General features: G+C 48.1%; 1 protein-coding gene across 4 annotated transcripts in view; it reads right to left on the bottom strand.

The window, feature by feature from the left end:
• Positions 1-20,294, bottom strand: part of LOC120996609 (ecto-ADP-ribosyltransferase 5-like) — a 44,606-nt gene extending 24,312 nt beyond the window's left edge. Inside the window, exon 1 of one of the 4 annotated variants that reach the window (XM_040426644.1) lies at positions 20,199-20,294. Coding sequence is in view for 1 of the 4 variants with exons in the window: in XM_040426643.1 (XP_040282577.1) it covers positions 11,006-11,063 (58 nt within the window). In the remaining 3 variants the exon portion in view is untranslated. Of the gene's footprint in view, positions 1-11,005; positions 11,097-11,163; positions 11,247-20,198 lie in introns of those variants that run through there. The other 3 variants (XM_040426648.1, XM_040426645.1, XM_040426643.1) reach the window with 3 other exon arrangements.
• Positions 20,295-27,615: the final 7,321 nt, after the last annotated feature.

Here is a 27,615-nt window from a genome sequence, read left to right as displayed (position 1 = left end):
CCCCCCCCCCCCCCCCCCCCCCCCCCCCCCGGAGAAAAACAAACTGGAAAAAAGGAGAACCGGCCAACACAAGGAGGACATCAAGTCAGATAAGGAGGTGAAAGATCAAATCCTCTAAATACTGACACATTATGTGACATTTGCTGTTGATTTCAGAAAACAGGAAGGAAGAAGTCTGACTGCAGAAGTACAAACACTGAAGATGGCGGTGATTCCTGCAGATTCCAGAACGTTAAAAACTAAGAAGTTACACGATGGTTTCCAAGTTACCGTATGTCGCCTTATAACAATTATGCACGATTCTTACATTTTTTTAGGGCCAGTGTTTTTGTGAATTTTGACGCATTTTCTATATTAAAATTTGGAGTGAAATCTCTAAAGTAAGCGCTCCATTGTGGGCTTGAAATTACCAAGGTAGAAGAAAAACCATTGACATGTCACTTCTTGCTGCAGAGTCACCTCGCCGATCACTGCACAACTGCAAACCTACAACAGAAATCCGATGGCCGCTGTGACTTTCTGACGTGCGTTCCAGGGTAACAGTCGGCTTTTTCCAATGCACATTTCTACCGTCTCTCTAGGTATAAGTGAGAATTAGTGTTCCTCAGTGACCCCTCCCTCTGGGGGCATGCTAAAAGGAATGACAGAATGGAATGCCCATAGAGTATAACGGGAAGCAAAGTATCCCTTTTAATTTGGATTCCAACAATTATAGGTGAAGGGATATTTCCCTAACAGTGCCCATAGTGCCAGTCTCAGTGTACTGTCTATAGTCCCAGGCTCAGTATAGTGCCCATAGTGGAAAACTCAGTAAAGTGTTTATAGTCCTAATCTCAGTGGAGTGTTTATTGTCCTAAGCACAGTATATTGCCTACAGTGGCAGGCTCTATATAGTTTCAATAGTCAGAGGTTTAGTATAGTGCCCATAATAACAGGCTCAGTAAATTGTCTACAGTTCTAAGCTCAGTAATTTGCCCATAGTGCCAGGCTCAGTAGAGCATCTGTAGTCTTAGGCTTAGTATAGGGTCCATAGTGCCAAGCTCAGTATAGTCTTTATAGTCCTAGGCTCTGTATAGTGCCCATGGTACTAGGCTCAATATAGTGCCAGGCTCAGTATAGTGTCTGTAGTCCTAGGCTCAGAATGGAGCACATAGTGCCAGGCTCAGTATAGTGTCTGTAGTCCTAGGCTCAGAATAGAGCACATAGTGCCAGGCTCATTATAGTGTCTGTAGTCCTAGGCTCAGAATAGAGCACATAGTGCCAGGCTCAGTATAGTGTCTGTAGTCCTAGGCTCAGAATGGAGCACATAGTGCCAGGCTCAGTATAGTGTCTGTAGTCCTAGGCTCAGAATAGAGCACATAGTGCCAGGCTCAGTATAGTGTCTGTAGTCCTAGGCTCAGAATAGAGCACATAGTGCCAGGCTCAGTATAGTGTCTGTAGTCCTAGGCTCAGAATAGAGCACATAGTGCCAGGCTCATTATAGTGTCTGTACAGGGAGTGCAGAATTATTAGGCAAGTTGTATTTTTGAGGATTAATTTTATTATTGAACAACAACCATGTTCTCAATGAACCCAAAAAACTCATTAATATCAAAGCTGAATATTTTTGGAAGTAGTTTTTAGTTTGTTTTTAGTTTTAGCTATTTTAGGGGGATATCTGTGTGTGCAGGTGACTATTACTGTGCATAATTATTAGGCAACTTAACAAAAAACAAATATATACCCATTTCAATTATTTATTTTTACCAGTGAAACCAATATAACATCTCAACATTCACAAATATACATTCAAAAACAAAACAAAAACAAATCAGTGACCAATATAGCCACCTTTCTTTGCAAGGACACTCAAAAGCCTGCCATCAATGGATTCTGTCAGTGTTTTGATCTGTTCACCATCAACATTGCGTGCAGCAGCAACCACAGCCTCCCAGACACTGTTCAGAGAGGTGTACTGTTTTCCCTCCTTGTAAATCTCACATTTGATGATGGACCACAGGTTCTCAATGGGGTTCAGATCAGGTGAACAAGGAGGCCATGTCATTAGATTTTCTTCTTTTATACCCTTTCTTGCCAGCCACGCTGTGGAGTACTTGGACACGTGTGATGGAGCATTGTCCTGCATGAAAATCATGTTTTTCTTGAAGGATGCAGACTTCTTCCTGTACTACTGCTTGAAGAAGGTGTCTTCCAGAAACTGGCAGTAGGACTGGGAGTTGAGCTTGACTCCATCCTCAACCCGAAAAGGCCCCACAAGCTCATCTTTGATGATACCAGCCCAAACTAGTACTCCACCTCCACCTTGCTGGCGTCTGAGTCGGACTGGAGCTCTCTGCCCTTTACCAATCCAGCCACGGGCCCATCCATCTGGCCCATCAAGACTCACTCTCATTTCATCAGTCCATAAAACCTTAGAAAAATCAGTTTTGACGTTTCAGCTTGTGTGTCTTGTTCAGTGGTGGTCGTCTTTCAGCCTTTCTTACCTTGGCCATGTCTCTGAGTATTGCACACCTTGTGCTTTTGGGCACTCCAGTGATGTTGCAGCTCTGAAATATGGCCAAACTGGTGGCAAGTGGCATCTTGGCAGCTGCACGCTTGACTTTTCTCAGTTCATGGCCAGTTATTTTGCGCCTTGGTTTTTCCACACGCTTCTTGCGACCCTGTTGACTATTTTGAATGAAACGCTTGATTGTTCGATGATCACGCTTCAGAAGCTTTGCAATTTTAAGAGTGCTGCATCCCTCTGCAAGATATCTCACTATTTTTGACTTTTCTGAGCCTGTCAAGTCCTTCTTTTGACCCATTTTGCCAAAGGAAAGGAAATTGCCTAATAATTATGCACACCTAATATAGGGTGTTGATGTCATTAGACCACACCCCTTCTCATTACAGAGATGCACATCACCTAATATGCTTAATTGGTAGTAGGCTTTCGAGCCTATACAGCTTGGAGTAAGACAACATGCATAAAGAGGATGATGTGGTCAAAATACTCATTTGCCTAATAATTCTGCACGCAGTGTAGTCCTAGGCTCAGAATAGTGTCTGTAGTCCTAGACTCAGAATAGAGCACATAGTGCCAGGCTCAGTATAGTGTCTGTAGTCCTAGGCTCAGAATAGAGCACATAGTGCCAGGCTCATTATAGTGTCTGTAGTCCTAGGCTCAGAATAGAGCACATAGTGCCAGGCTCAGTATAGTGTCTGTAGTCCTAGGCTCAGAATAGAGCACATAGTGCCAGGCTCAGTATAGTGTCTGTAGTCCTAGGCTCAGAATAGAGCACATAGTGCCAGGCTCATTATAGTGTCTGTAGTCCTAGGCTCAGAATAGAGCACATAGTGCCAGGCTCATTATAGTGTCTGTAGTCCTAGGCTCAGAATAGAGCACATAGTGCCAGGCTCAGTATAGTGTCTGTAGTCCTAGGCTCAGAATAGAGCACATAGTCCCAGGCTCAGTATAGTGTCTGTAGTCCCAGGCTCAGTATAGTGCCCGTAGTCCCAGGCTCAGTATAGTGTCTGTAGTCCCAGGCTCAGTATAGTGTCTGTAGTTCCAGGCTCAGTATAGTGTCTGTAGTTCCAGGCTCAGAATAGTGTCTGTAGTTCCAGGCTCAGTATAGTGTCTGTAGTCCCAGGCTCAGTATAGTGTCTGTAGTCCCAGGCTCAGTATAGTGTCTGTAGTCCCAGGCTCAGTATAGTGCCCGTAGTCCTAGGCTCAGTATAGTGTCTATAGTAGAAAGCTCATTATTCAATTACACATTGTACAGTATTTATGTTGTTCACCTGCAGTCCCTCATTTATGAAATCCTTGTACCTTATATACTCGAGTATAAGCCGACCTGAGTATAAGCCGAGCCCCTAATTTTACCCCCAAAAAATGGGAAAAATTATTGACTCGAGTATAAGACTAGGGTGGGAAATGCAGCTATAATGCAGAGTGTATGTGTATATAATGCACACACTCTACATTATATACACACACACTCTGCATTAAATACAGGGAGCCATCCACAGATCTCCCCCCTAAACAGTGCCATCCACAGATCCCCCCTCCCCTAAACAGTGCCATGATGGCACTGTTTAGGGGAGGGGGATCTGTGGATGGCACTGTAGGGGGATCTGTGGATGGCACTGCCATCCACAGATCCCCCTACAGTGCCATCCACAGATCCCGCTACAGTGCCATCCACAGATCCCCCTACAGTGCCATCCACAGATCCCCCTACAGTGCCATCCACAGATCCCCCTACAGTGCCATCCACAGATCCCCCTACAGTGCCATCCACAGATCCCCTACAGTGCCATCCACAGATCCCCCTACAGTGCCATCCACAGATCCCCCTACAGTGCCATCCACAGATCCCCCTACAGTGCCATCCACAGATCCCCCTACAGTGCCATCCACAGATCCCCCTACAGTGCCATCCACAGATCCCCCTACAGTGCCATCCACAGATCCCCCTACAGTGCCATCCACAGATCCCCCTACAGTGCCATCCACAGATCCCCCTACACTGCCATCCACAGATCCCCCTACACTGCCATCCACAGATCCCCCTACACTGCCATCCACAGATCCCCCTACAGTGCCATCCACAGATCCCCCTACAGTGCCATCCACAGATCCCCCTACAGTGCCATCCACAGATCCCCCTACACTGCCATCCACAGATCCCCCTACAGTGCCATCCACAGATCCCCCTACAGTGCCATCCACAGATCCCCCTTCCCGACGCTCGCAGCAGTATATTTAAACTAATCCGTAACCTTTAACTTTGGATACGGTATCTTACTTTGTCTTTGCTTCGGTAATACAGGCAGTGCGGGGAGCGGCGCTCACTCACTGACGTCACGCGCCTGCTCCCACTAGGCGGCGCAGGCGCGTGACGTCAGTGAGTGAGCGCCGCCCCCCGCACTGCCTGCTATTACCGGAGCTAAGACCTAGACTCGAGTATAAGACGAGGAGGCTTTTTGAGCACAAAAATATGTGCCAAAAAACTCGTCTTATACTCGAGTATATACGGTAATTAGAGATGAGTGAAGTTCTTAAAAATTAGATTTGTCTGCTTCGCCGAATTTTACAAAAAAAATTGCGTTGCGATGAATTCCTTTGCCACGAAGCGTTTTTTTTTTTTTGTAAGAAGAGGTTACAATGAGAGGGAATGGCAATTGCGGCGCCGCCCCCCCCCCCCCATCATTGAACCTGTAACGGTCACGTCTACACACACATGGGGAAGGATAGTGACCACTGCGCTCCACCCTCACCCCTGGCCCTACCTACTTGCCTCACGAGTCCTGATGACAGGGGACAACTGGACGACAGTCCCTAACTTAGGATATGTGCAGGGAAGACAGACAAGACAAAATACGGAACATGAACGGACCGGGTCAGAACCAAGAGAGCTACGCAGTACAAAGGGTTAAGCAAAGAATGGTCAGGAGAAGCCGGGGTCAAATACCAGGAGAGCAGAGAAGTACAAGAGGAGTCCTAAGAGAGTAGTCAGGTGGGAGCCGAGGTCACAATACCAGGACGGATGCGCAGTACAGGAGGAGCAGGCAGAGGATTGTCAGGGAACAGGATCAGGTAAGTATTCAGCAGTCCAACAAATAGCCAGGAACCTAGAAATTAACAGGCAACCTGTAGCCAGCAGGCTGCCTGTATTTATAGTGGGGAGTGAGGGTCATGTGACGTGGCCAGCGTCACATGACCGACAGACCAACCAGTCGAGCACCGAGTGATCAGCTCGGCACTCAAGGCAGACTAGGAGCAGGGAGCCACCCAGCTAGTAAAGCCGCCCTGGGAATGAGGTCAAACACAGAACCTCATTCCAAAAGCTAAGCAACAGGTCTGCGGGCAATGGGGGACCGAGTGCACCTTCGGAAGCCCGTGACAGTACCCCCCAGATCCTGTGTTCATCGTTGATAACACAGTATAAAAAAAAAATATTAAATCATACTTACCGCTAGGGGTGGGCGATATAAACGATATACAATATGATCGACATAATAATCGGGCAACGATATAGATTTTATCTTTATCGCCATATCGCGATAGATGACCACGGAGCGGTAGTGAATTGAAGAAGCTTCTCACTCACCGCTCCGTGGCCACCCGACTCTGAACCGCGCTGCACTGGCCAGGGCCTTACGTGCACACATCATCAGCGTGCTGGCTGACGCTGTGTGTGACGTTACATCCCTCCCAATGCATGCTGGGAAGAAGACGCGGTCCGTCTCCTACGGACTCCATCAGCCAGCTGCGTACCCTGCAGGAAATGTAAGTATATTAGCAGAGGCCCGAATCTGCCAGTGGGGGGGGGGATGGCAATGGCATGGGGCTGATGGCTCTGACTGTGGGACATGATGATGGTGGCAATGGCATGGGGCTGATGGCTCTGACTGTGGGACATGATGATGGTGGCAATGGCATGGGGCTGATGGCTCTGACTGTGGGACATGATGATGGTGGCAATGGCATGGGGCTGATGGCTCTGACTGTGGGACATGATGATGGTGGCAATGGCATGGGGCTGATGGCTCTGACTGTGGGACATGATGATGGTGGCAATGGCATGGGGCTGATGGCTCTGACTGTGGGACATGATGATGGTGGCAATGGCATGGGGCTGATGGCTCTGACTGTGGGACATGATGATGGTGGCAATGGCATGGGGCTGATGGCTCTGACTGTGGGACATGATGATGGTGGCAATGGCATGGGGCTGATGGCTCTGACTGTGGGACATGATGATGGTGGCAATGGCATGGGGCTGATGGCTCTGACTGTGGGACATGATGATGGTGGCAATGGCATGGGGCTGATGGCTCTGACTGTGGGACATGATGATGGTGGCAATGGCATGGGGCTGATGGCTCTGACTGTGGGACATGATGATGGTGGCAATGGCATGGGGCTGATGGCTCTGACTGTGGGACATGATGATGGTGGCAATGGCATGGGGCTGATGGCTCTGACTGTGGGACATGATGATGGTGGCAATGGCATGGGGCTGATGGCTGTGTCTGGGGGACATGGATGATGGCAATTTTGTATACATACAGAAGAAAATAATATATTGCGATATATCATTATATCGCACATGCTTCAAATTATATCGCGATATAGATTTTAGGCCATATTGCCCAGCCCTACTTGCCACCACGGTCACCTTGCTTGCAGATCCAGCAAGAAATCTCCAGCGTACGTGAATTTGCATGGGATCGTCAAGCGAGATGGCCGCGGCAGACTCTTTGCGCTCAAATGGATAAGGTAAGAATGATTTTTAAAAATGTTTGCCTTCATTTCAGGGAAAATCGAGTCGCTGCAAATCAATTTTTTTCTGAAATTCATATTGAAGTCCACTTCGTCAACTTCGATTCGCTCAACACTACTTGTAATCATTAGATCGCCAGTTCAATCCAGGAGAAAGGGAAGGGGTTCACTCTGACAGCCCAGGCACTAGTAAAGACGGAGGGTCAGACGTACTGGAGACAGCGCGGACCATCTGATTCTACAGTATTACTTGACTCTCGAAAAATGGTATAAAAAGCGATCAAAGAGTAATATGCACCCCAAAACGGTACCAATAAAAATGATATAACTCAAAAATAACAATTACAATATGGCAGGTTCTGGGTCTTGGAACATGATGATGCCAAAAAAGTGATTTTAATTTAAAAAGTGATTGTATGAAGTAAAAGGTATCGGCATAATTGTATTAACTCCAGAATAAAGTTGTCAGTGAGCCCCATAAAAATAAAATTCAAAACACCGACAGACAATTTTTTGCTCATCTCACCTTCCAAAAAGTACCAATTAAAGCTACAAAAGCAGCCCTCATACAGCTCAGGGCTCTTTCACACTTGCGTTGTCCGGATCCGGCGTGTACTCCATTTGCCGGAATTACACGCCGGATCCGGAAAAACGCAAGTGAACTGAAAGCATTTGAAGACGGATCCGTCTTCAAAATGCGTTTAGTGTTACTATGGCAGCCAGGACGCTATTAAAGTCCTGGTTGCCATAGTAGTAGTGGGGAGCGGGGGAGCAGTATACTTACAGTCCGTGCGGCTCCCGGGACGCTCCAGAATGACGTCAGAGCGCCCCATGCGCATGGATGACGCCCTGACGTCACTCTGAAGCGCCCGGGGAGCCGCACGGACGGTAAGTATACTGCTCCCCCGCTCCCCACTACACTTTACCATGGCTGCCAGGACTTTAGCGTCCTGGCAGCCATGGTAACCATTCAGAAAAAGCTAAACGTCGGATCCGGTAATGCGCCGAAACGACGTTTAGCTTAAGGCCGGATCCGGATTAATGCCTTTCAATGGGCATTAATTCCGGATCCGGCCTTGCGGCAAGTGTTCAGGATTTTTGGCCGGAGCAAAAAGCGCAGCATGCTGCGGTATTTTCTCCGGCCAAAAAACGTTCCGGTCCGGAACTGAAGACATCCTGATGCATCCTGAACGGATTTCTCTCCATTCAGAATGCATTAGGATAAAACTGATCAGGATTCTTCCGGCATAGAGCACCGACGACGGAACTCTATGCCGGAAGAAAAGAACGCAAGTGTGAAAGAGCCCTCAGTCAGCGAAAAGTATTAACGTCATGGCTCTTTAAAAAAAATCATTTTAGCAAAATCCATGTTCCAAAATCTAAATGACACTCAAGTGGTGTCACTCAAATGAAACACTTGTGGTTTCAAAACCACAACACTCCTAGCTGAATTCCTTGGTGGTGCAGTTTCCAAAATGGGGTCATTTTTAAGGGGTTTCCACTGTAAGGGCACCTCTAGGTCTCTGCAATTAGGACTGAGCACCCAAAAAACATTTCAAAAGCCAAATTGCTCCCCTTCCCTCCTGAGTCCTGCCGTGTGCCCGTACATCAGTTTACAACCACATATGCGGTGTTGCCGTATTCGGGAGAAATTACACTGAACAAAAATATAAACTCAACACTTTTGGTTTTGCTCCCATTTTGCATGAGCTGAACTCAAAGATCTGAAACATTTTCTACAGACACAAAAGACCCATTACTCTCAAATATTGTTCTCAAATCTGTCTAGATCTGTGTCAGTGAGCGCTTCTCCTTTGCCGAGATAATCCATCCCACCTCACAGGTGCGGCATATCAAGGTGCTGATTAGACAGCATGAATATTGCACAGTTGTGCCTTAGACTGCCCACAATAAAAGGCCACTCTGAAATGTGCAGTTTGATCACACAGCACAATGCCACAGATGTCGCAATGTTTGAGGGAGCGTGCAATTGGCATGCTGACTGCAGGAATGTCTACCAGAGCTGTTGGCCGTGCAATGAATGTTCATTTCTCTACCATGAGCCGTCTCCAAAGGCATTTCAGAGAATTTGGCCGTACATCCAACCGGCCTCACAACCGCAGACCACGTGTAACCACACCAGCCCAGGACCTCCACATCCAGCATGTCCACCTCCATGATCGTCTGAGACCAGCCACCCGGACAGCTGCAGTAACAATTGGTTTGCATAACCAAAGAATTTCTGCACAAACTGTCAGAAACCTTCTCGGGGAGGCTCATCTGCATGCTCGTCGTCCTCATCGGGGTCTGGACCTGACTGCAGTTCGTCGTCGTAACCGACTTGAGTGGGCAAATGCTCATATTCGATGGCATCTGGCACGTTGGAGAGGCTTCTGTTCATGGATGAGTCCTGGTTTTTACTGTTCAGGGCAGATGTCAGACAGCGTGAGTGGTGTTGTGTGGGTGAGCGGTTTGAGCGTTGACGTCAACGTTGTGGATGGAGTGCCCCATGGTGGCGGTGGGGTTATGGTATGGGCAGGCGAATGTTATGGACAACGAACACAGGTGCATTTTATTGATGGCATTTTGAATGCACAGAGATACCGTGACGAGATCCTGAGGCCCATTGTTGTGCCGTCCATCCACGACCATCACCTCATGTTGCAGCATGATAATGCACGGCCCCATACTGCAAGGATCTGTACACCATTCCTGGAAGCTGAAAACATCCCAGTTCTTGCACGGCCAGCATACTCACCGCACATGTCACCCATTGCTCTGGATCGGCGTATACGACAGCACGTTCCAGTTTCTGACAATATTCTGCAACTTGTATGGTTATATCAGACAGAAAGGAGCATTCAACAAGATACCGTATGACAAAAAAACTAGAAAAGTAATGGTCTGGTCCTGAAGGGGTTAAACGAGAATGCTGAGAGAGAGCGAGCTGACCATGAGCCTCAACAATCAGAGAAAGTCCCATCTGAGATCGAGAAGATGCAAACACGACAACTGCACAAACGCCACAGTCAGGGAGGATCCCCCGCCTCCCGCCGTGAAATGGGCTTCTGGGGGTCGGAAATACCCCCCTCCCTGTACAAGCAAAAGCCTACAGTGAAGGAATCCAGAAGGTGAGAGAACTCTAAAAACTGCTGAATCGGGGGAATTAATACGGAGGGTCGGCTCACTGTTAACCCTTGCTGTGCTGCAGGAAAAAAAAAATTACAATGGAGAATCTGAAAAAGACACATTTTGTTTTAACTCTTGTAGGAAAACTTAATTTTTTTTTTAAACAAGATTCCTAAAAACAATTAGGAATAATCTGTGGGTGCAGTTTCTGCAATGGGGGAGGGGGGGGGACATACAGGGGACCCCTCAAAGTCACTTCAGAACTGAATTGGTTGATTTTCGAAATTTGGTTCAAAATGTGAAAAATTGCTACTAAAGTTATAAACATCCCAAAGAATTTTTTTTTTTTAATTATGTTAATTATCAAGTATTCTGGAAAACCGGAGGAAGGTCCAGATTTTTATAAATAAAGCAAACCAAAATTTACCACTAACATGAAGTATAATGTGGCAAAAAACAGAGAAACTAAGAATCACTTGTGTAAGTAGAGGTGCTCCAAAGTGATCACCACCCGCGTCAGGTTTGTGTCTGGCAGGAAGGGGTTAATACACTTGACTAATTTTGCTCTGCCCAAAACGAAGTCTACGCCACAAATGCAAAAACTTGCACCATTTTCTGGCTCTAGTATGAATAGACCAGGCTCTTGATCACCCACCACCACCACCATCTCCTAGGGTCGCACAGATGACCTCATCACGGGCGCCACCTTAGAGGCTCAGACTGTGGTAAGAAGGTAAGTAGACATCTCGGAGTGTCCTTGTACTTACTGCAAGTCTTCAGCTCCAGCGATGGTGACCAGACGGAGGAGATGGACTCTGACTTTCGGTTTCAGTTCTCGCTCGCCTGCTTTGGTTCCCGTTCCCTGGGCGGTTTTTGGCACTGAACCCTGTCAGCTTTTCGTCTGTTTTAACCATTTCATTCCCAGACATTTATACATTTTTCAAAAAGTCACCCAACTTTTACCTTCATGAAGCAAGGGCATCGTTCTCTGTGCGTTTCCTGGGAGATATTGCTGATAGGACCTGTTGTGGTGGAGATGCCTCCTTTACTCTTTCCCTGGATTGAGCCAATCAAAGTGTCTGAAGTGGACTTCGATCAGGGAAAAATTGATTCGCCGTTAGAGTTGTTGCGATACCAATTTTTTGATTCGGTTTCGATACTATAAAAAAGTATTGCAATACTCCATACCATTCGATACCACGCGAAAAAAATAAACCAAAAAAGCCACGTGCATTCCGCATTTTAAAAAATGGCGAATCGCGCAGTTTTTATTTATTTTTTCTGTTCCAGCGTTCACCGCATAGATTTTTTTAATATTTTTATAGTTTGGACTTTTCTGACGTGGCGATATGTAATATGTTTATTATTTATACATTTTATATGTGAAAATAGGAAAAGGGGGCGATTCATACTTAATATTTTGGTGTTTTGTTTTTTTTTTCCTTTTTTTTTTACACTTTTTATTTCCCCCCTTAGGGGCCAGAACCTGGGATCTTTCATCCCTTGTCCTATTCACCCTGTGACGGCTCTATTATGGTGACTAGGACCTCACACTGTCCCTGTGCTCTGTGCACACAGCATCAGGGAGGTTACCATGGCAGCCAGGGCTTCAGTAGCGTCCTGGCTGCCATGGTAACTGATCCAAGCCCCAGGCTTACACAGCTGGGGTTCCGATCAGAAGCTGCCACTGCACCACCAATGAGGGGGAGGGGAGAGGACCCTGTGGCCACTGCCACCAATGATTTTAATACTGGGGGGTTGAGAGGGGCTGGCACTGCGCCACCAATGATAATTACCCCTTAATACAGGAGGCGGGTACTGGCAGATCAGCGGCAGTTAACCCCTCAGGTGCCGCACCTGAAGGGTTAACTGCCACTGATCGCAGCTCCCTGTCAGAGGCAGGGTGCCGGCAATGCGATTCTGCTGCCAGCACCCGCCTCCTGTATTATTGGTTAAAGTCTTCTTTTCCTGGGTCCAGACTAAGTATTAGGCTACACAGAGCGATGTCCCAGCACTCACCATTATTCCTGAGCGCCGCTCCGTTTCGCCCGCTGTGCCCCATTACTGTCTCCTCTCCTTCTCCACATGCTAATTACTATCGGAGCGATGGGAGGAGACATCAGCTTCACTAGTGGGCGTTCCTTCTCCCTGGCTGTAGCGCTGTCCAATCGCAGCACAGGGTAGGAAAGGTTGTATCATTGGTGGCGCAGTGCGCCCGCCCCTCCTCCGCCCCTCTCTTCTCATTGGTGGCAGCAGACTGCTTCCTTCTGCCCGTGCTGCTGAGAGAACATGAGCGCGCCGACAGCAGCGCGATCATGTTCAGAGATACGAGACTGCGCAGAAGCATTGAAAGTTCGATACCAGCAACAACCCTATTCGCCGTGAAGCCGAATTTCCTCGTGCTTCGTGATAACAAATCAATTTTGCCTGAAATGGGGAAAAAAAAAAAAACTTCACCTATCCATTTGAGCACAAAGAGGCTGCCGTGGCCATCTTGATTGAAGATCCTGAACGAAATCTTGTGAGCAGTGATGTATGATGTCACCACGACGGCCAGTGTGATGATGTCATCATGCATTGAGCTCATTTGGGCTGCATTTCAGAAAATGGAGTCAGGATTAATGGTGTCCTCAATGCAGAGAACTACAGGTAGGAGATCTGGGCTCGGTTCTCCAAGATGTTTGGGACCACCTCCCTGCCGAGCAGTGACGTGCCGAGGGTATTTGGCACCCGGGCGGGTACTTTCACTGCCACCCCCCTTCCCCGCGCCAAAACCATAAGAAACTTTATTTTTATATTTATCACTGCCACACACCACAGTGCCACTGTCTGCACCACTGCTAACTGCCACACACCGCAGTGCCACTGTCTGCACCACTGCTAACTGCCACACACCGCAGTGCCACTGTCTGCTCCACTGCTAACTGCCACACACCGCAGTGCCACTGTCTGCACCACTGCTAACTGCCACACACCACAGTGCCACTGTCTGCACCACTCCTAACTGCCACACACCACAGTGCCACTGTCTGCACCACTCCTAACTGCCACACACCGCAGTGCCACTGTCTGCACCACTCCTAACTGCCACACACCACAGTGCCATACACTGCCACAGCTCGCCGGTGTTTAGTGGTCGGAGGACTTTTAATGAAATAGAGTGGAATTATTATTACAGATTATAGGATAAATGTAAATTGGGGGCTATCAGTCATAAGGGGGGGGGGGCAGGTTTTATTTAGGAGAACCTAATACCCTTCATTTATCTACGCCTATCGTATAACACCCCCAGCCCCTCATAGTGTATAGTGTACAACACTCCGCAGTATACAGTATAATACCACTCAGTATACAGTATATAACACTGCCCAGTATACAGCACCCCACAGTATACAGTATAGCACCCTATAATATACAGCACCCCACATTATGCAGTATAGCACCCTATAGTATACAGCACCCCACAGTATACAGTATAGCACCCTATAATATACAGCACCCCACATTATGCAGTATAGCACCCTATAGTATACAGCACCCCACAGTACACAGTATAGCAACCTATAGTATACAGCACCTCACAGTATGCAGTATAGCACCCTATAGTATACAGCACCCCGCAGTATACAGTATAGCACCCTATAGTATACAGCACGCCACAGTATGCAGTATAGCACCCTATAGTATACAGCACCTCACAGGATACAGTATAGCACCCTAGAGTATACAGCACCCCACAGTATAGCACCCTATAGTATACAGCACCCCACAGTATACAGTATAGCACCCTATAATATACAGCACCCCACAGTATGCAGTATAGCACCCTATAGTATACAGTATAGCACCCCACAGTATACAGTATAGCACCCTATAGTATACAGCACCTCACAGTATGCAGTATAGCACCCTATAGTATACAGCACCCCACAGTATGCAGTATAGCACCCTATAGTATACAGCACCACACAGTATGCAGTATAGCACCCTAGAGTATACAGCACCCCACAGTATGCAGTATAGCACCCTAGAGTATACAGCACCCCACAGTATGCAGTATAGCACCCTATAGTATACAGCACCCCTATAGTATACAGGACCCCACAGTATACAGTATAGCACCCTATAGTATACAGCACCCCACAGTACACAGTATGGCACCCTATAGTATACAGCACCCCACAGTATGCAGTATAGCACCCTATAGTATACAGCACCACACAGTATGCAGTATAGCACCCTACAGTATACAGCACCCCACAGTATAGCACCCTATAGTATACAGCACCCCACAGTATGCAATATAGCACCCTATAGTATACAGTATAGCACCCTACAGTATACAGCACCTCACAGTATACAGTATAGCACCCTATAGTATACAGCACCTCACAGTATACAGTATAGCACCCTATAGTATACAGCACCCCACAGTATATAGTATAGCACCCTATAGTATACAGCACCCCACAGTATACAGTATAGCACCCTATAGTATACAGTATAGCACCCTATAGTATATAGCACCCCACAGTATACAGTATAGCACCCTATAGTATACAGTACCCCACAGTATACAGTATAGCATAGCACCCTATAGTATATAGCACCCCACAGTATACAGTATAGCACCCTATAGTATACAGCACCTCATAGTATACAGTATAGCACCCTATAGTATACAGCACCACACACTATACAGTATAGCACCCTATAGTATACAGCACCTCACAGTATACAGTATAGCACCCTATAGTATACAGCACCTCACAGTATGCAGTATAGCACCCTATAGTATACAGCACCCCACAGTATGCAGTATAGCACCCTATAGTATACAGCACCACACAGTATGCAGTATAGCACCCTAGAGTATACAGCACCCCACAGTATGCAGTATAGCACCCTAGAGTATACAGCACCCCACAGTATGCAGTATAGCACCCTATAGTATACAGCACCCCTATAGTATACAGGACCCCACAGTACACAGTATAGCACCCTATAGTATACAGCACCCCACAGTATGCAGTATAGCACCCTATAGTATACAGCACCACACAGTATGCAGTATAGCACCCTACAGTATACAGCACCCCACAGTATAGCACCCTATAGTATACAGCACCCCACAGTATGCAATATAGCACCCTATAGTATACAGTATAGCACCCTACAGTATACAGCACCTCACAGTATACAGTATAGCACCCTATAGTATACAGCACCCCACAGTACACAGTATAGCACCCTATAGTATACAGCACCCCACAGTATGCAGTATAGCACCCTATAGTATACAGCACCACACAGTATGCAGTATAGCACCCTACAGTATACAGCACCCCACAGTATAGCACCCTATAGTATACAGCACCCCACAGTATGCAATATAGCACCCTATAGTATACAGTATAGCACCCTACAGTATACAGCACCTCACAGTATACAGTATAGCACCCTATAGTATACAGCACCCCACAGTATATAGTATAGCACCCTATAGTATACAGCACCCCACAGTATACAGTATAGCACCCTATAGTATACAGTATAGCACCCTATAGTATATAGCACCCCACAGTATACAGTATAGCACCCTATAGTATACAGTACCCCACAGTATACAGTATAGCATAGCACCCTATAGTATATAGCACCCCACAGTATACAGTATAGCACCCTATAGTATACAGCACCTCATAGTATACAGTATAGCACCCTATAGTATACAGCACCACACACTATACAGTATAGCACCCTATAGTATACAGCACCTCACAGTATACAGTATAGCACCCTACAGTAAACAGCACCCCACAGTATACAGTATAGCACCCTATAGTATACAGTACCCCACAGTATACAGTATAGCACCCTATAGTATACAGCACCCCACAGTATACAGTATAGCACCCTATAGTATACAGCACCCCACAGTATACAGTATAGCACCCTGTAGTATACAGCACCTCACAGTATGCAGTATAGCACCCTATAGTATACAGCACCCCACAGTATAGCACCCTATAGTATACAGCACCCCACAATATGCAGCATAGCACCCTGTAGTATACAGCACCCACAGTACACAGCATAGCACCCTATAATATACAGCACCCCACAGTATACAGTATAGCACCCTACAGTAAACAGCACCCCACAGTATACAATATAGCACCCTATAGTATACAGTACCCCACAGTATACAGTATAGCACCCTATAGTATACAGCACCCTCCCCCACAGTATACAGTATAGCACCCTATAGTATATAGCACCCCACAGTATACAGTATAGCACCCTACAGTAAACAGCACCCCACAGTATACAGTATAGCACCCTATAGTATACAGTACCCCACAGTATACAGTATAGCACCCTATAGTATACAGCAACCTCCCCCCACAGTATACAGTATAGCACCCTATAGTATACAACACCCTCCCCCCACAGTATACAGTATAGCACCCTATAGTATACAGCACCCTCCCTCCACACTATACAGTATAGCACCCTATAGTATACAGCACCCACAGTATACAGTATAGCACCCTATAGTATATAGCACCCTCCCCCCACAGTATACAGTATAGCACCCTATAGTATACAGCACCCTCCCCCCACAGTATAGCACCCTATAGTATACAGCACCCCACAGTTTACAGTACAGCACCCTATAGTATACAGCACCCCACAGTATAGCATCCTATAGTATATAGCACCCTCCCCCACAGTATACAGTATAGCACCCTATAGTATACAGCACCCTCCCCCCACAGTATAGCACCCTATAGTATACAGCACCCCACAGTATACATTATAGCACCCTATAGTATATAGCACCCTCCCCCCACAGTATACAGTATAGCACCCTATAGTATACAGCACCCCACAGTATACAGTACAGCACCCTATAGTATACAGCACCCCACAGTATAGCACCCTATAGTAAATAGCACCCTCCCCCACATTATACAGTATAGCACCCTATAGTATACAGCACCCCACAGTATACAGTATAGCACCCTCATAGTATACAGCACCCCACAATATACAGTATAGCACCCTATAGTATACAGCACCCCACAGTATGCAGTATAGCACCCTATAGTATCAGTATAGCACCCTATAGTATACAGCACCCCACAGTATAGCACCCTATAGTATACAGCACCCACCAGTATACAGTATAGCACCCACCAGTATACAGTATAGCACCCTATAGTATACAGGACCCCACTGAATACAGTATAGCACCCTATAGTATACAGCACCCCACAGTATACAGTATAGCACCTTATAGTATACAGTATAGCACCCTATAGTATACAGGACCCCACAGTATACAGTATAGCACCCTATAGTATATAGCACCCCACAGTATACAGTATAGCACCCTATAGTATACAGCACCCCACAGTATACAGTATAGCCCCCTATAGTATACAGTATGCAGTATAGCACCCTATAGTATACAGCACCCACCAATATGCAGTATAGCACCCTATAGTATACAGCACCCCACAGTATACAGTATAGCACCATATAGTATTCAGCACCCCACAGTATACAGTATAGCACCCTATAGTATACAGCACCCCACAGTATACAGTATAGCACCCTATAGTATACAGCACCCCACAGTATACAGTATAGCACCCTATAATATACAGCACCCCACAGTATACAGTATAGCACCCTATAGTATACAGCACCCCACAGTATACAGTATAGCCCCCTATACACACCCCACAGTATAGCACCCTATAGTAAATAGCACCCTCCCCCACATTATACAGTATAGCACCCTATAGTATACAGCACCCCACAGTATACAGTATAGCACCCTCATAGTATACAGCACCCCACAATATACAGTATAGCACCCTATAGTATACAGCACCCCACAGTATGCAGTATAGCACCCTATAGTATACAGTATAGCACCCTATAGTATACAGCACCCCACAGTATAGCACCCTATAGTATACAGCACCCACCAGTATACAGTATAGCACCCACCAGTATACAGTATAGCACCCTATAGTATACAGGACCCCACTGAATACAGTATAGCACCCTATAGTATACAGCACCCCACAGTATACAGTATAGCACCTTATAGTATACAGTATAGCACCCTATAGTATACAGGACCCCACAGTATACAGTATAGCACCCTATAGTATATAGCACCCCACAGTATACAGTATAGCACCCTATAGTATACAGCACCCCACAGTATACAGTATAGCCCCCTATAGTATACAGTATGCAGTATAGCACCCTATAGTATACAGCACCCACCAATATGCAGTATAGCACCCTATAGTATACAGCACCCCACAGTATACAGTATAGCACCATATAGTATTCAGCACCCCACAGTATACAGTATAGCACCCTATAGTATACAGCACCCCACAGTATACAGTATAGCACCCTATAGTATACAGCACCCCACAGTATACAGTATAGCACCCTATAATATACAGCACCCCACAGTATACAGTATAGCACCCTATAGTATACAGCACCCCACAGTATACAGTATAGCCCCCTATAGTATACAGTATGCAGTATAGCACCCTATAGTATACAGCACCCACCAATATGCAGTATAGCACCCTATAGTATACAGCACACACAGTATGCAGTATAGCACCCTATAATATACAGCACCCCACAGTATACAGTATAGCACCCTATAGCATACAGCACCCCACAGTATGCAGTATAGCACCCCATAGTCTATCGCACCCCACAGTATGCAGTAAAGCACCCTATAGTATAGCACCTCACAATACACAGCCCCCCCCCAGCATACAGTAGATTCCAGTATACAGCCCCCCCCAGCATACAGTAGATTCCAGTATACAGCCCCCTCACCCAGCATACAGTAGATTACAGTATACAGCCCCCCCAGCATACAGTAGATTACAGTATACAGCCCCCCCCCCAGTATACAGTAGATCACAGTATACAGCCCCCCCCCAGCATACAGTAGATTCCAGTATACAGCCCCCCCCAGCATACAGTAGATTACAGTATACAGCCCCCCCAGCATACAGTAGATTACAGTATACAGCCCCCCAGCATACAGTAGATTACAGTATACAGCCCCCCCCCCAGTATACAGTAGATCACAGTATAGCACCCTGTAATATACAGCACCCACAGTATAGCACCCTGTAATATACAGCACCCACAGTATAGCACCCTATAGTATACAGCCCCCCCCCCAGCATACAGTAGATTCCAGTATACATCCCCCTCTCCCCCCCCCCAGCATACAGTAGATTCCAGTATACAGCCCCCCCCAGTATACAGTAGATTCCAGTATACAGCCCCCCCAGTATACAGTAGATTCCAGTATACAGCCCCTCCAGCATACAGTAGATTACAGTATACAGCCCCTCCAGCATACAGTAGATTCCAGTATACAGCCCCCCCAGCATACAGTAGATTACAGCATACAGCCCCCCCCATACAGTAGATTACAGTATACAGCCCCCCCCCAGTATACAGTAGATTACAGTATACAGCCCCTCCAGTATACAGTAGATTACAGTATACAGCCCCTCCAGCATACAGTAGATTACAGTATACAGCCCCCCCAGCATACAGTAGATTACAGTATACAGCCCCCCCAGCATACAGTAGATTCCAGTATACAGCCCCCCCAGCATACAGTAGATTACAGCATACAGCCCCCCCCCCCCCCCATACAGTAGATTACAGTATACAGCCCCCCCAGTATACAGTAGATTCCAGTATAACACCATTACAGCTCCGTCACCTTTTCCTGATGAAATCTTCACAGTAAAAGCTCCAGGATTCCGGTAATAATCTTCTCCTGGTAGAGGGAAAGGACCTGAGGTGACGTCATAGTCATGTGACCTCCACTATCGCTGATATCTACTTCCTCGCAGAGACATTGGCAGCTGAACCTCCCTACAGGAAACAGACCTCCTGACGTCACTGGGTCATGTGACAGTCTCTTGTCATGTGACTTTGATACAGCAGCAGAAGGGTCGGAAGCTGGAGAGCTCAGTCTGTTTGCAGAGCAGGTGACGGATGAATAGAGGGGGAGGGGGAGTCTGTCAGTGCTGGAGGTGCATGTGCTGAGGGGGAGGGGGAGTCTGTCAGTGCTGGAGGTGCATGTGCTGAGGGGGAGGGGGAGTCTGTCAGTGCATGTGCTGAGGGGGAGTCTGTCAGTGCTGGAGGTGCATGTGCTGAGGGGGAGGGGGAGTCTGTCAGTGCTGGAGGTACATGTGCTGAGGGGGAGGGGGAGTCTGTCAGTGCTGGAGGTGCATGTGCTGAGGGGGAGGGGGAGTCTGGCAGTGCTGGAGGTGCATGTGCTGAGGGGGAGGGCGAGTCTGTCAGTGCTGGAGGTACATGTGCTGAGGGGGAGGGGGAGTCTGTCAGTGCTGGAGGTGCATGTGCTGAGGAGGAGGGGGAGTCTGTCAGTGCTGGAGGTGCATGTGCTGAGGGGGAGGGGGAGTCTGTCAGTGCTGGAGGTGCATGTGCTGAGGGGGAGGGGGAGTCTGTCAGTGCTGGAGGTGCATGTGCTGAGGGGGGAGGGGGAGTCTGTCAGTGCTGGAGGTGCATGTGCTGAGGGGGAGGGGGAGTCTGTCAGTGCTGGAGGTACATGTGCTGAGGAGGAGGGGGAGTCTGTCAGTGCTGGAGGTGCATGTGCTGAGGGGGAGGGGGAGTCTGTCAGTGCTGGAGGTGCATGTGCTGAGGGGGGAGGGGGAGTCTGGCAGTGCTGGAGGTACATGTGCTGAGGAGGAGGGGGAGTCTGTCAGTGCTGGAGGTGCATGTGCTGAGGAGGAGGGGGAGTCTGTCAGTGCTGGAGGTGCATGTGCTGAGGGGGAGGGAGAGTCTGTCAGTGCTGGAGGTGCATGTGCTGATGCTGAGGGGGAGTCTGTCAGTGCTGGAGGTGCATGTGCTGAGGGGGAGGGGGAGTCTTTCAGTGCTGGAGGTGCATGTGCTGAGGAGGAGGGGGAGTCTGTCAGTGCTGGAGGTACATGTGCTGAGGGGGGAGGGGAGAGTCTGTCAGTGCTGGAGGTGCATGTGCTGAGGGGGGAGGGGGAGTCTGTCAGTGCTGGAGGTGCATGTGCTGAGGAGGAGGGGGAGTCTGTCAGTGCTGGAGGTGCATGTGCTGAGGGGGAGGGAGAGTCTGTCAGTGCTGGAGGTGCATGTGCTGAGGGGGAGTCTGTCAGTGCTGGAGGTGCATGTGCTGAGGGGGAGGGGGAGTCTTTCAGTGCTGGAGGTGCATGTGCTGAGGGGGAGGGGGAGTCTGTCAGTGCTGGAGGTGCATGTGCTGAGGGGGGAGGGGGAGTCTGTCAGTGCTGGAGGTACATGTGCTGAGGGGGGAGGGGAGTCTGTCAGTGCTGGAGGTGCATGTGCTGAGGGGGAGGGGGAGTCTGTCAGTGCTGGAGGTACATGTGCTGAGGGGGAGTCTGTCAGTGCTGGAGGTGCATGTGCTGAGGGGGAGGGGGAGTCTGTCAGTGCTGGAGGTGCATGTGCTGGGGGGGGAGAGTCTGTCAGTGCTGGAGGTGCATGTGCTGAGGGGGAGGGGGAGTCTGTCAGTGCTGGAGGTGCATGTGCTGAGGAGGAGGGGGAGTCTGTCAGTGCTGGAGGTGCATGTGCTGAGGGGGAGGGGAGAGTCTGTCAGTGCTGTAGGTGCATGTGCTGAGGCAGGGGGAGAGTCTGTCAGTGCTGTAGGTGCATGTGCTGAGGCAGGGGGAGAGTCTGTCAGTGCTGGAGGTGCATGTGCTGAGGGGGAGGGGGAGTCTGTCAGTGCTGGAGGTGCATGTGCTGAGGGGGGAGGGGGAGTCTGTCAGTGCTGGAGGTGCATGTGCTGAGGGGGAGGGGGAGTCTGTCAGTGCTGGAGGTGCATGTGCTGAGGGGGAGGGGGAGTCTGTCAGTGCTGGAGGTGCATGTGCTGAGGGGGAGGGGGAGTCTGTCAGTGCTGGAGGTGCATGTGCTGAGGGGGAGGGAGAGTCGGTCAGTGCTGGAGGTGCATGTGCTGAGGAGGAGTCTGTCAGTGCTGGAGGTGCATGTGCTGAGGGGGAGGGAGAGTCTGTCAGTGCTGGAGGTGCATGTGCTGAGGGGGAGGGGGAGTCTGTCAGTGCTGGAGGTGCATGTGCTGAGGGAGAGTCTGTCAGTACTGGAGGTACATGTGCTGAGGGGGAGGGGGAGTCTGTCAGTGCTGGAGGTGCATGTGCTGAGGGGGAGGGAGAGTCTGTCAGTGCTGGAGGTGCATGTGCTGATGCTGAGGGGGAGTCTGTCAGTGCTGGAGGTGCATGTGCTGAGGGGGAGGGGGAGTCTGTCAGTGCTGGAGGTGCATGTGCTGAGGGGGAGGGAGAGTCTGTCAGTGCTGGAGGTGCATGTGCTGAGGGGGAGGGGGAGTCTTTCAGTGCTGGAGGTGCATGTGCTGAGGGGGAGGGGGAGTCTGTCAGTGCTGGAGGTGCATGTGCTGAGGGGGAGGGGGAGTCTGTCAGTGCTGGAGGTGCATGTGCTGAGGGGGGCCGAGAACTGTATGTGGGGGGCTTCTCTGTGAGACTGTATGCAGAGGGGGGGATTTAATATTGTAAGCAGGGAGGAAGTCTTGTAATGTATGGGGGGGGGGGGGAGGTGATACATTGTATGCAGGGGGGCCATGTAATATTGTGTGCAGAAGTGGAGGCGCAGTGTAATACTGTGCAGGGGGGGGGGGGTGTAATATTCTTTGTAGGGGGGGTGCCGCTGCAGTGTGATATTGTATGGGGGGGGTGTCTTGCGTAATGTGTGCAGGGGGGTGTAATCTTGTATGCAGGGGGGTTGCCGCTGCCGTGTGACTCTGTATTGGGGGGCTGCTATCGGGGGAGGCCACTTGGTGTCTGACATGTTTTCCATCTTCTCCGCCCCCGATATTTATTCTTATGTATTTTGTACAAGTCGCAGTGAAAGCGGCCGGTTTTACTGATTTTAATAAAAACTTATTGTTGAACCAAAAAAAAATGTTTTCTATATATTTTTGTTCATTTCTCTATTTTATTAAATCTTTATTTTTTATATTAATGGTATTCTTCTGTATTCCCGGCGCTTGTCGCTGTGCGTGGAGACGGGCGCAGACGTCTATGATGGTCGGTGTTGATGCTTCATTTACCACTTCGGAATAATCCTGTACGGAGATCCGTCTCCGTACAGTGTTAGAATGTATGGGCTCCGAGGAGCCGAAGTTGCGCGAGACTCCACTGAATAACTTCGGTAGTTGATTTTTAAAGTGGAAAACCAGACTTGTGCCTCAGACCCGAAGCCGAGTTCAGTTTCAAGTTTTAAAGTGTTTTTCCACTTTAAAAATAAACTGCCGATGTTATTCAGTGGAGTCTCGCGCGACTTTGTGAATAACTGACTTCGGCTCCTCGGAGCCCATACATTCTAACACTGTTCTGAGACGGATCTCTGTACAGGATTATTCCGAAGTTTCGAATGAAGCCTCCAGCGCTCACTTCCCTCCACACCAACAATGGCCTAACAGACGCGCACATTACACCGCCCTGCGGATCCGCGAGGAGCGCGTTTACTGCTACAAGGGGGCTCCCTGTACAATGCTTTAACCCCTTCCTGACCACGCAACACACATATACCTCGGTGGGTGGGTATTTAAATATGGCGGCCGCTCGTGAGCACCATAGCTGCTGCGTGCTGTGTAAACAGCAGATACCTTGGGCTCATGTATGTGATTGGCGAGAACGTTGATTGCACACATTTAACCCCTCATGTGCCTTGGTGAAATGTGACCCTTGCATCGGCTCCCCCTATTGACCCTTGGTGCTCCTGAATGATCCAAGGCTGCACCAGCTGTCCTCCTATGAAGACCCCACCTGTGCATTAGAGACTATTGGGGGAACTATAAAACAGTGTACCAAAAAAAAAAATATATATATATACAGTTGCAAGAAAAAGTATGTGAACCCTTTGGAATGATCTGGATTTCTGCACAAATTGGTCATAAAATGTGATCTGATCTTCATCTAAGTCACAACAATAGACAATCACAGTCGGCTTAACCTAATAACACACAAAGAGTTAAATGTTACCATGTTTTTATTGAACACACCATGTAAACATTCACAGTGCAGGTGGGAAAAGTATGTGAACCCCTAGACTAATGACATCTCCAAGAGCTAATTGGAGTGAGGTGTCAGCCAACTGGAGTCCAATCAATGAGATGAGATTGGAGGTGTTGGTTACAGCTGCCCTGCCCTATAAAAAACACACACCAGTTTCTGGGTTTGCTTCTCACTTGCCTGATGTAAATGATGCCTCACACAAAAGAGCTCTCAGAAGACCTACGATTAAGAATTGTTGACTTGCATAAAGCTGGACAGGGTTATAAAAGTATCTCCAAAAGCCTTGCTGTTCATCAGTCCACGGTAAGACACATTCTCTATAGATGGAGAAAGTTCAGCACTGCTGCTACTCTCCCTAGGAGTGGCCGTCCTGTAAGGATGATTGCAAGAGCACAGCGCAGACTGCTCAATGAGGTGAAGAAGAACCCTAGAGTGTCAGCTAAAGACTTACAAAAGTCTCTGGCATATGGTAACATCCCTGTTAGCGAATCTACGATACGTAAAACACTAAACAAGAATGGATTTCATGGGAGGATACCACAGAGGAAGCCACTGCTTTCCAAAAAAACATTGCTGCACGTTTACAGTTTGCACAAGAGCACCTGGATGTTCCACAGCAGTACTGGCAAAATATTCTGTGGACAGATGAAACCAAAGATGAGTTGTTTGGAAGAAACACACAACACTATGTGCACAGCACACCAACATCAAAACCTCATCCCAACTGTGAAGTATGGTGGTGGGGGCATCATGGTTTGGGGCTGCTTTGCTGCGTCAGGGCCTGGACGGATTGCTATCATCGAAGGAAAAATTAATTCCCAAGTTTATCAAGACATTTTGCAGGAGAACTTAAGGCCATCTGTCCATCAGCTGAAGCTCAACAGAAGATGGGTGTTGCAACAGGACAACGACCCAAAGCATAGAAGTAAATCAACAACAGAATGGCCTAAACAGAAGAACATGTGCCTTCTGGAGTGGCCCAGTCAGAGTCCTGACCTCAACCTGATGGAGATGCTGTGGCATGACCTCAAGAAAGCGATTCACACCAGACATCCCATGAATTTTGCTGAACTGAAGCCGTTCTGTAAAGAGGAATGGTGAAGAATTACTCCTGACCGTTGTGCACGTCTGATCTGCAACTACAGGGAACGTTTGGTGGAAGTTATTGCTGCCAAAGGAGGTTCAACCAGTTATTAAATCCAAGGGTTCACATACTTTTTCCACCTGCACTGTGAATGTTTACATGGTGTGTTCAATAAAAACATGGTAACATTTAACTCTTTGTGTGTTATTAGTTTAAGCAGACTGCGATTGTCTATTGTTGTGACTTAGATGAAGATCAGATCACATTTTATGACCAATTTGTGCAGAAATCCATATCATTCCAAAGGGTTCACATACTTTTTCTTGCAACTGTAATTCTACCAATCCCTCAACTATTCACCCTATTTGCTCTGCTGCAGACGACAAGGCCTTGGGTTCCAGTATATCCAGGTAGGAGCACCGTGACACGTGCACAGCCACATCTAAAGTGACATTATAGGACACCCTTACACCACTCTGGCATTCCTACACCTCGGTAACACTAACACCATCTACTTAGGGGAAGTGCTGAAATGCAACGACAAAAACTCTTATTTATAGCGACCTCCTGGCAGCCCCCCTTATGTCCGCTGCACATGTAAAGTTACAAAGCGGGTCGCCAAGTGCTGAGGAGCAAGTACACAGGATCGGACTGGCCCACAGGGGTACAGGTGAATCCCCCCATGGGCCCCTGAGTAAGGTGGGCCCCTAATCTCCTACCCCTTGCACAAGTGGCACATAACACAGTGGCCTTTCTGCACTACGTACATATCTCCAGTGTACAGCACCTCAACCAGCCGATGTTCATATAAAAAAACTTGATAGATTATTACAGAAACTCCCCAGTTTATTACTATAGACACGGTCAGAGCTGAGATGACTTCTAGGTATAGCGGAAGCTGCCGGTGTCCTCCCCAGGACCTACCTTCTCAAAGCTGCTTCAAGGACCCCCACATTCAGTCATCTGGTAGCATCGTGCTGCTGTGTGAGCAGGTAATATTTGTATCCGTAAGATGGGCCCCCAAAATAAATTTTACTGGTGGGCCCTAAGTACCCCATTCCTACACTGCAAGTACATAAAAGTCACCAATGCCCTGGTGACTCCATAACTGCAGAGTCCAGACCTTCTCTGCCATTAACATCCGCATAAAAACTATATTGTGCCAGGACCTTCATGGCATGGGACTTCTGTAGTCAAGCAGCTGGATGCAAGCCTTTCATCACCAAGCACAATGCCAAGTGTCAGATGGAGCGGTGTAAAGCACGCTGCCGCTGGAGCGGTGGAGACGTCTTCTGTGCAGTGACCAATCACACTTCTCTATCTGGTGGTCTGATGGATGAATCTGGTGAATGGCAGGAGAACGTTACCTACCTGACTGCAATGTGCCTGCTGTAAAGTTTGCTGGAGGAGGAATACAGGGGTTTTTCATGGGGTGGCAGTATTTTTAAACCTGCGCAGTGTGAACTGTTCTCGCGCTGCTTCAGTGAAAGTTTACCGCAAGTAGGCATACGGCACCATTGTGAGTAAGCGACGTGGAAACTGCGGAGCACCAAGTGCCATTGATGGGAAAGGTGAACATTGGCTATGAAGGTGCACAAGGGCAGACCAACAAGTTGCAGCGGAGAAGCTCGCCGCCAAAATGAACCAGGGCGCCACCAGACACGTGTCTACCACAACAGTTCAGCGAGTCCTACGACGTATGGGGCTTCGAAGTAGAAGGTTGGTCACCACACCTCTGACAACCAAGTTGCATCAGCAAAAAAAGACTTCAATTTTTGAAGCAGTATCAGAATTGGACCTCTGCTGATTGGTAAAGGGTTGTCCTCTCAGATGAGTCATGTTTTTTGATTTATTGAACGGATGGACATTGGCGTGTCAGGCGAGAAACATCAGAGAACAAATACCCTGCAGCCATCTCTGGAAGAACACAAGCTGGTGGTGGCAGCATTATGGTCTGGGGAACCGATTTGAGTATGAATCGATCCTTGCAGGTCACGTCCACCCATACA

Source organism: Bufo bufo, chromosome 3, assembly GCF_905171765.1.
Source record: "Bufo bufo chromosome 3, aBufBuf1.1, whole genome shotgun sequence".
In the NCBI taxonomy this organism is placed as follows: Eukaryota; Metazoa; Chordata; class Amphibia; order Anura; family Bufonidae; genus Bufo; species Bufo bufo.
This window is presented reverse-complemented; position numbering and strand designations above follow the sequence as displayed.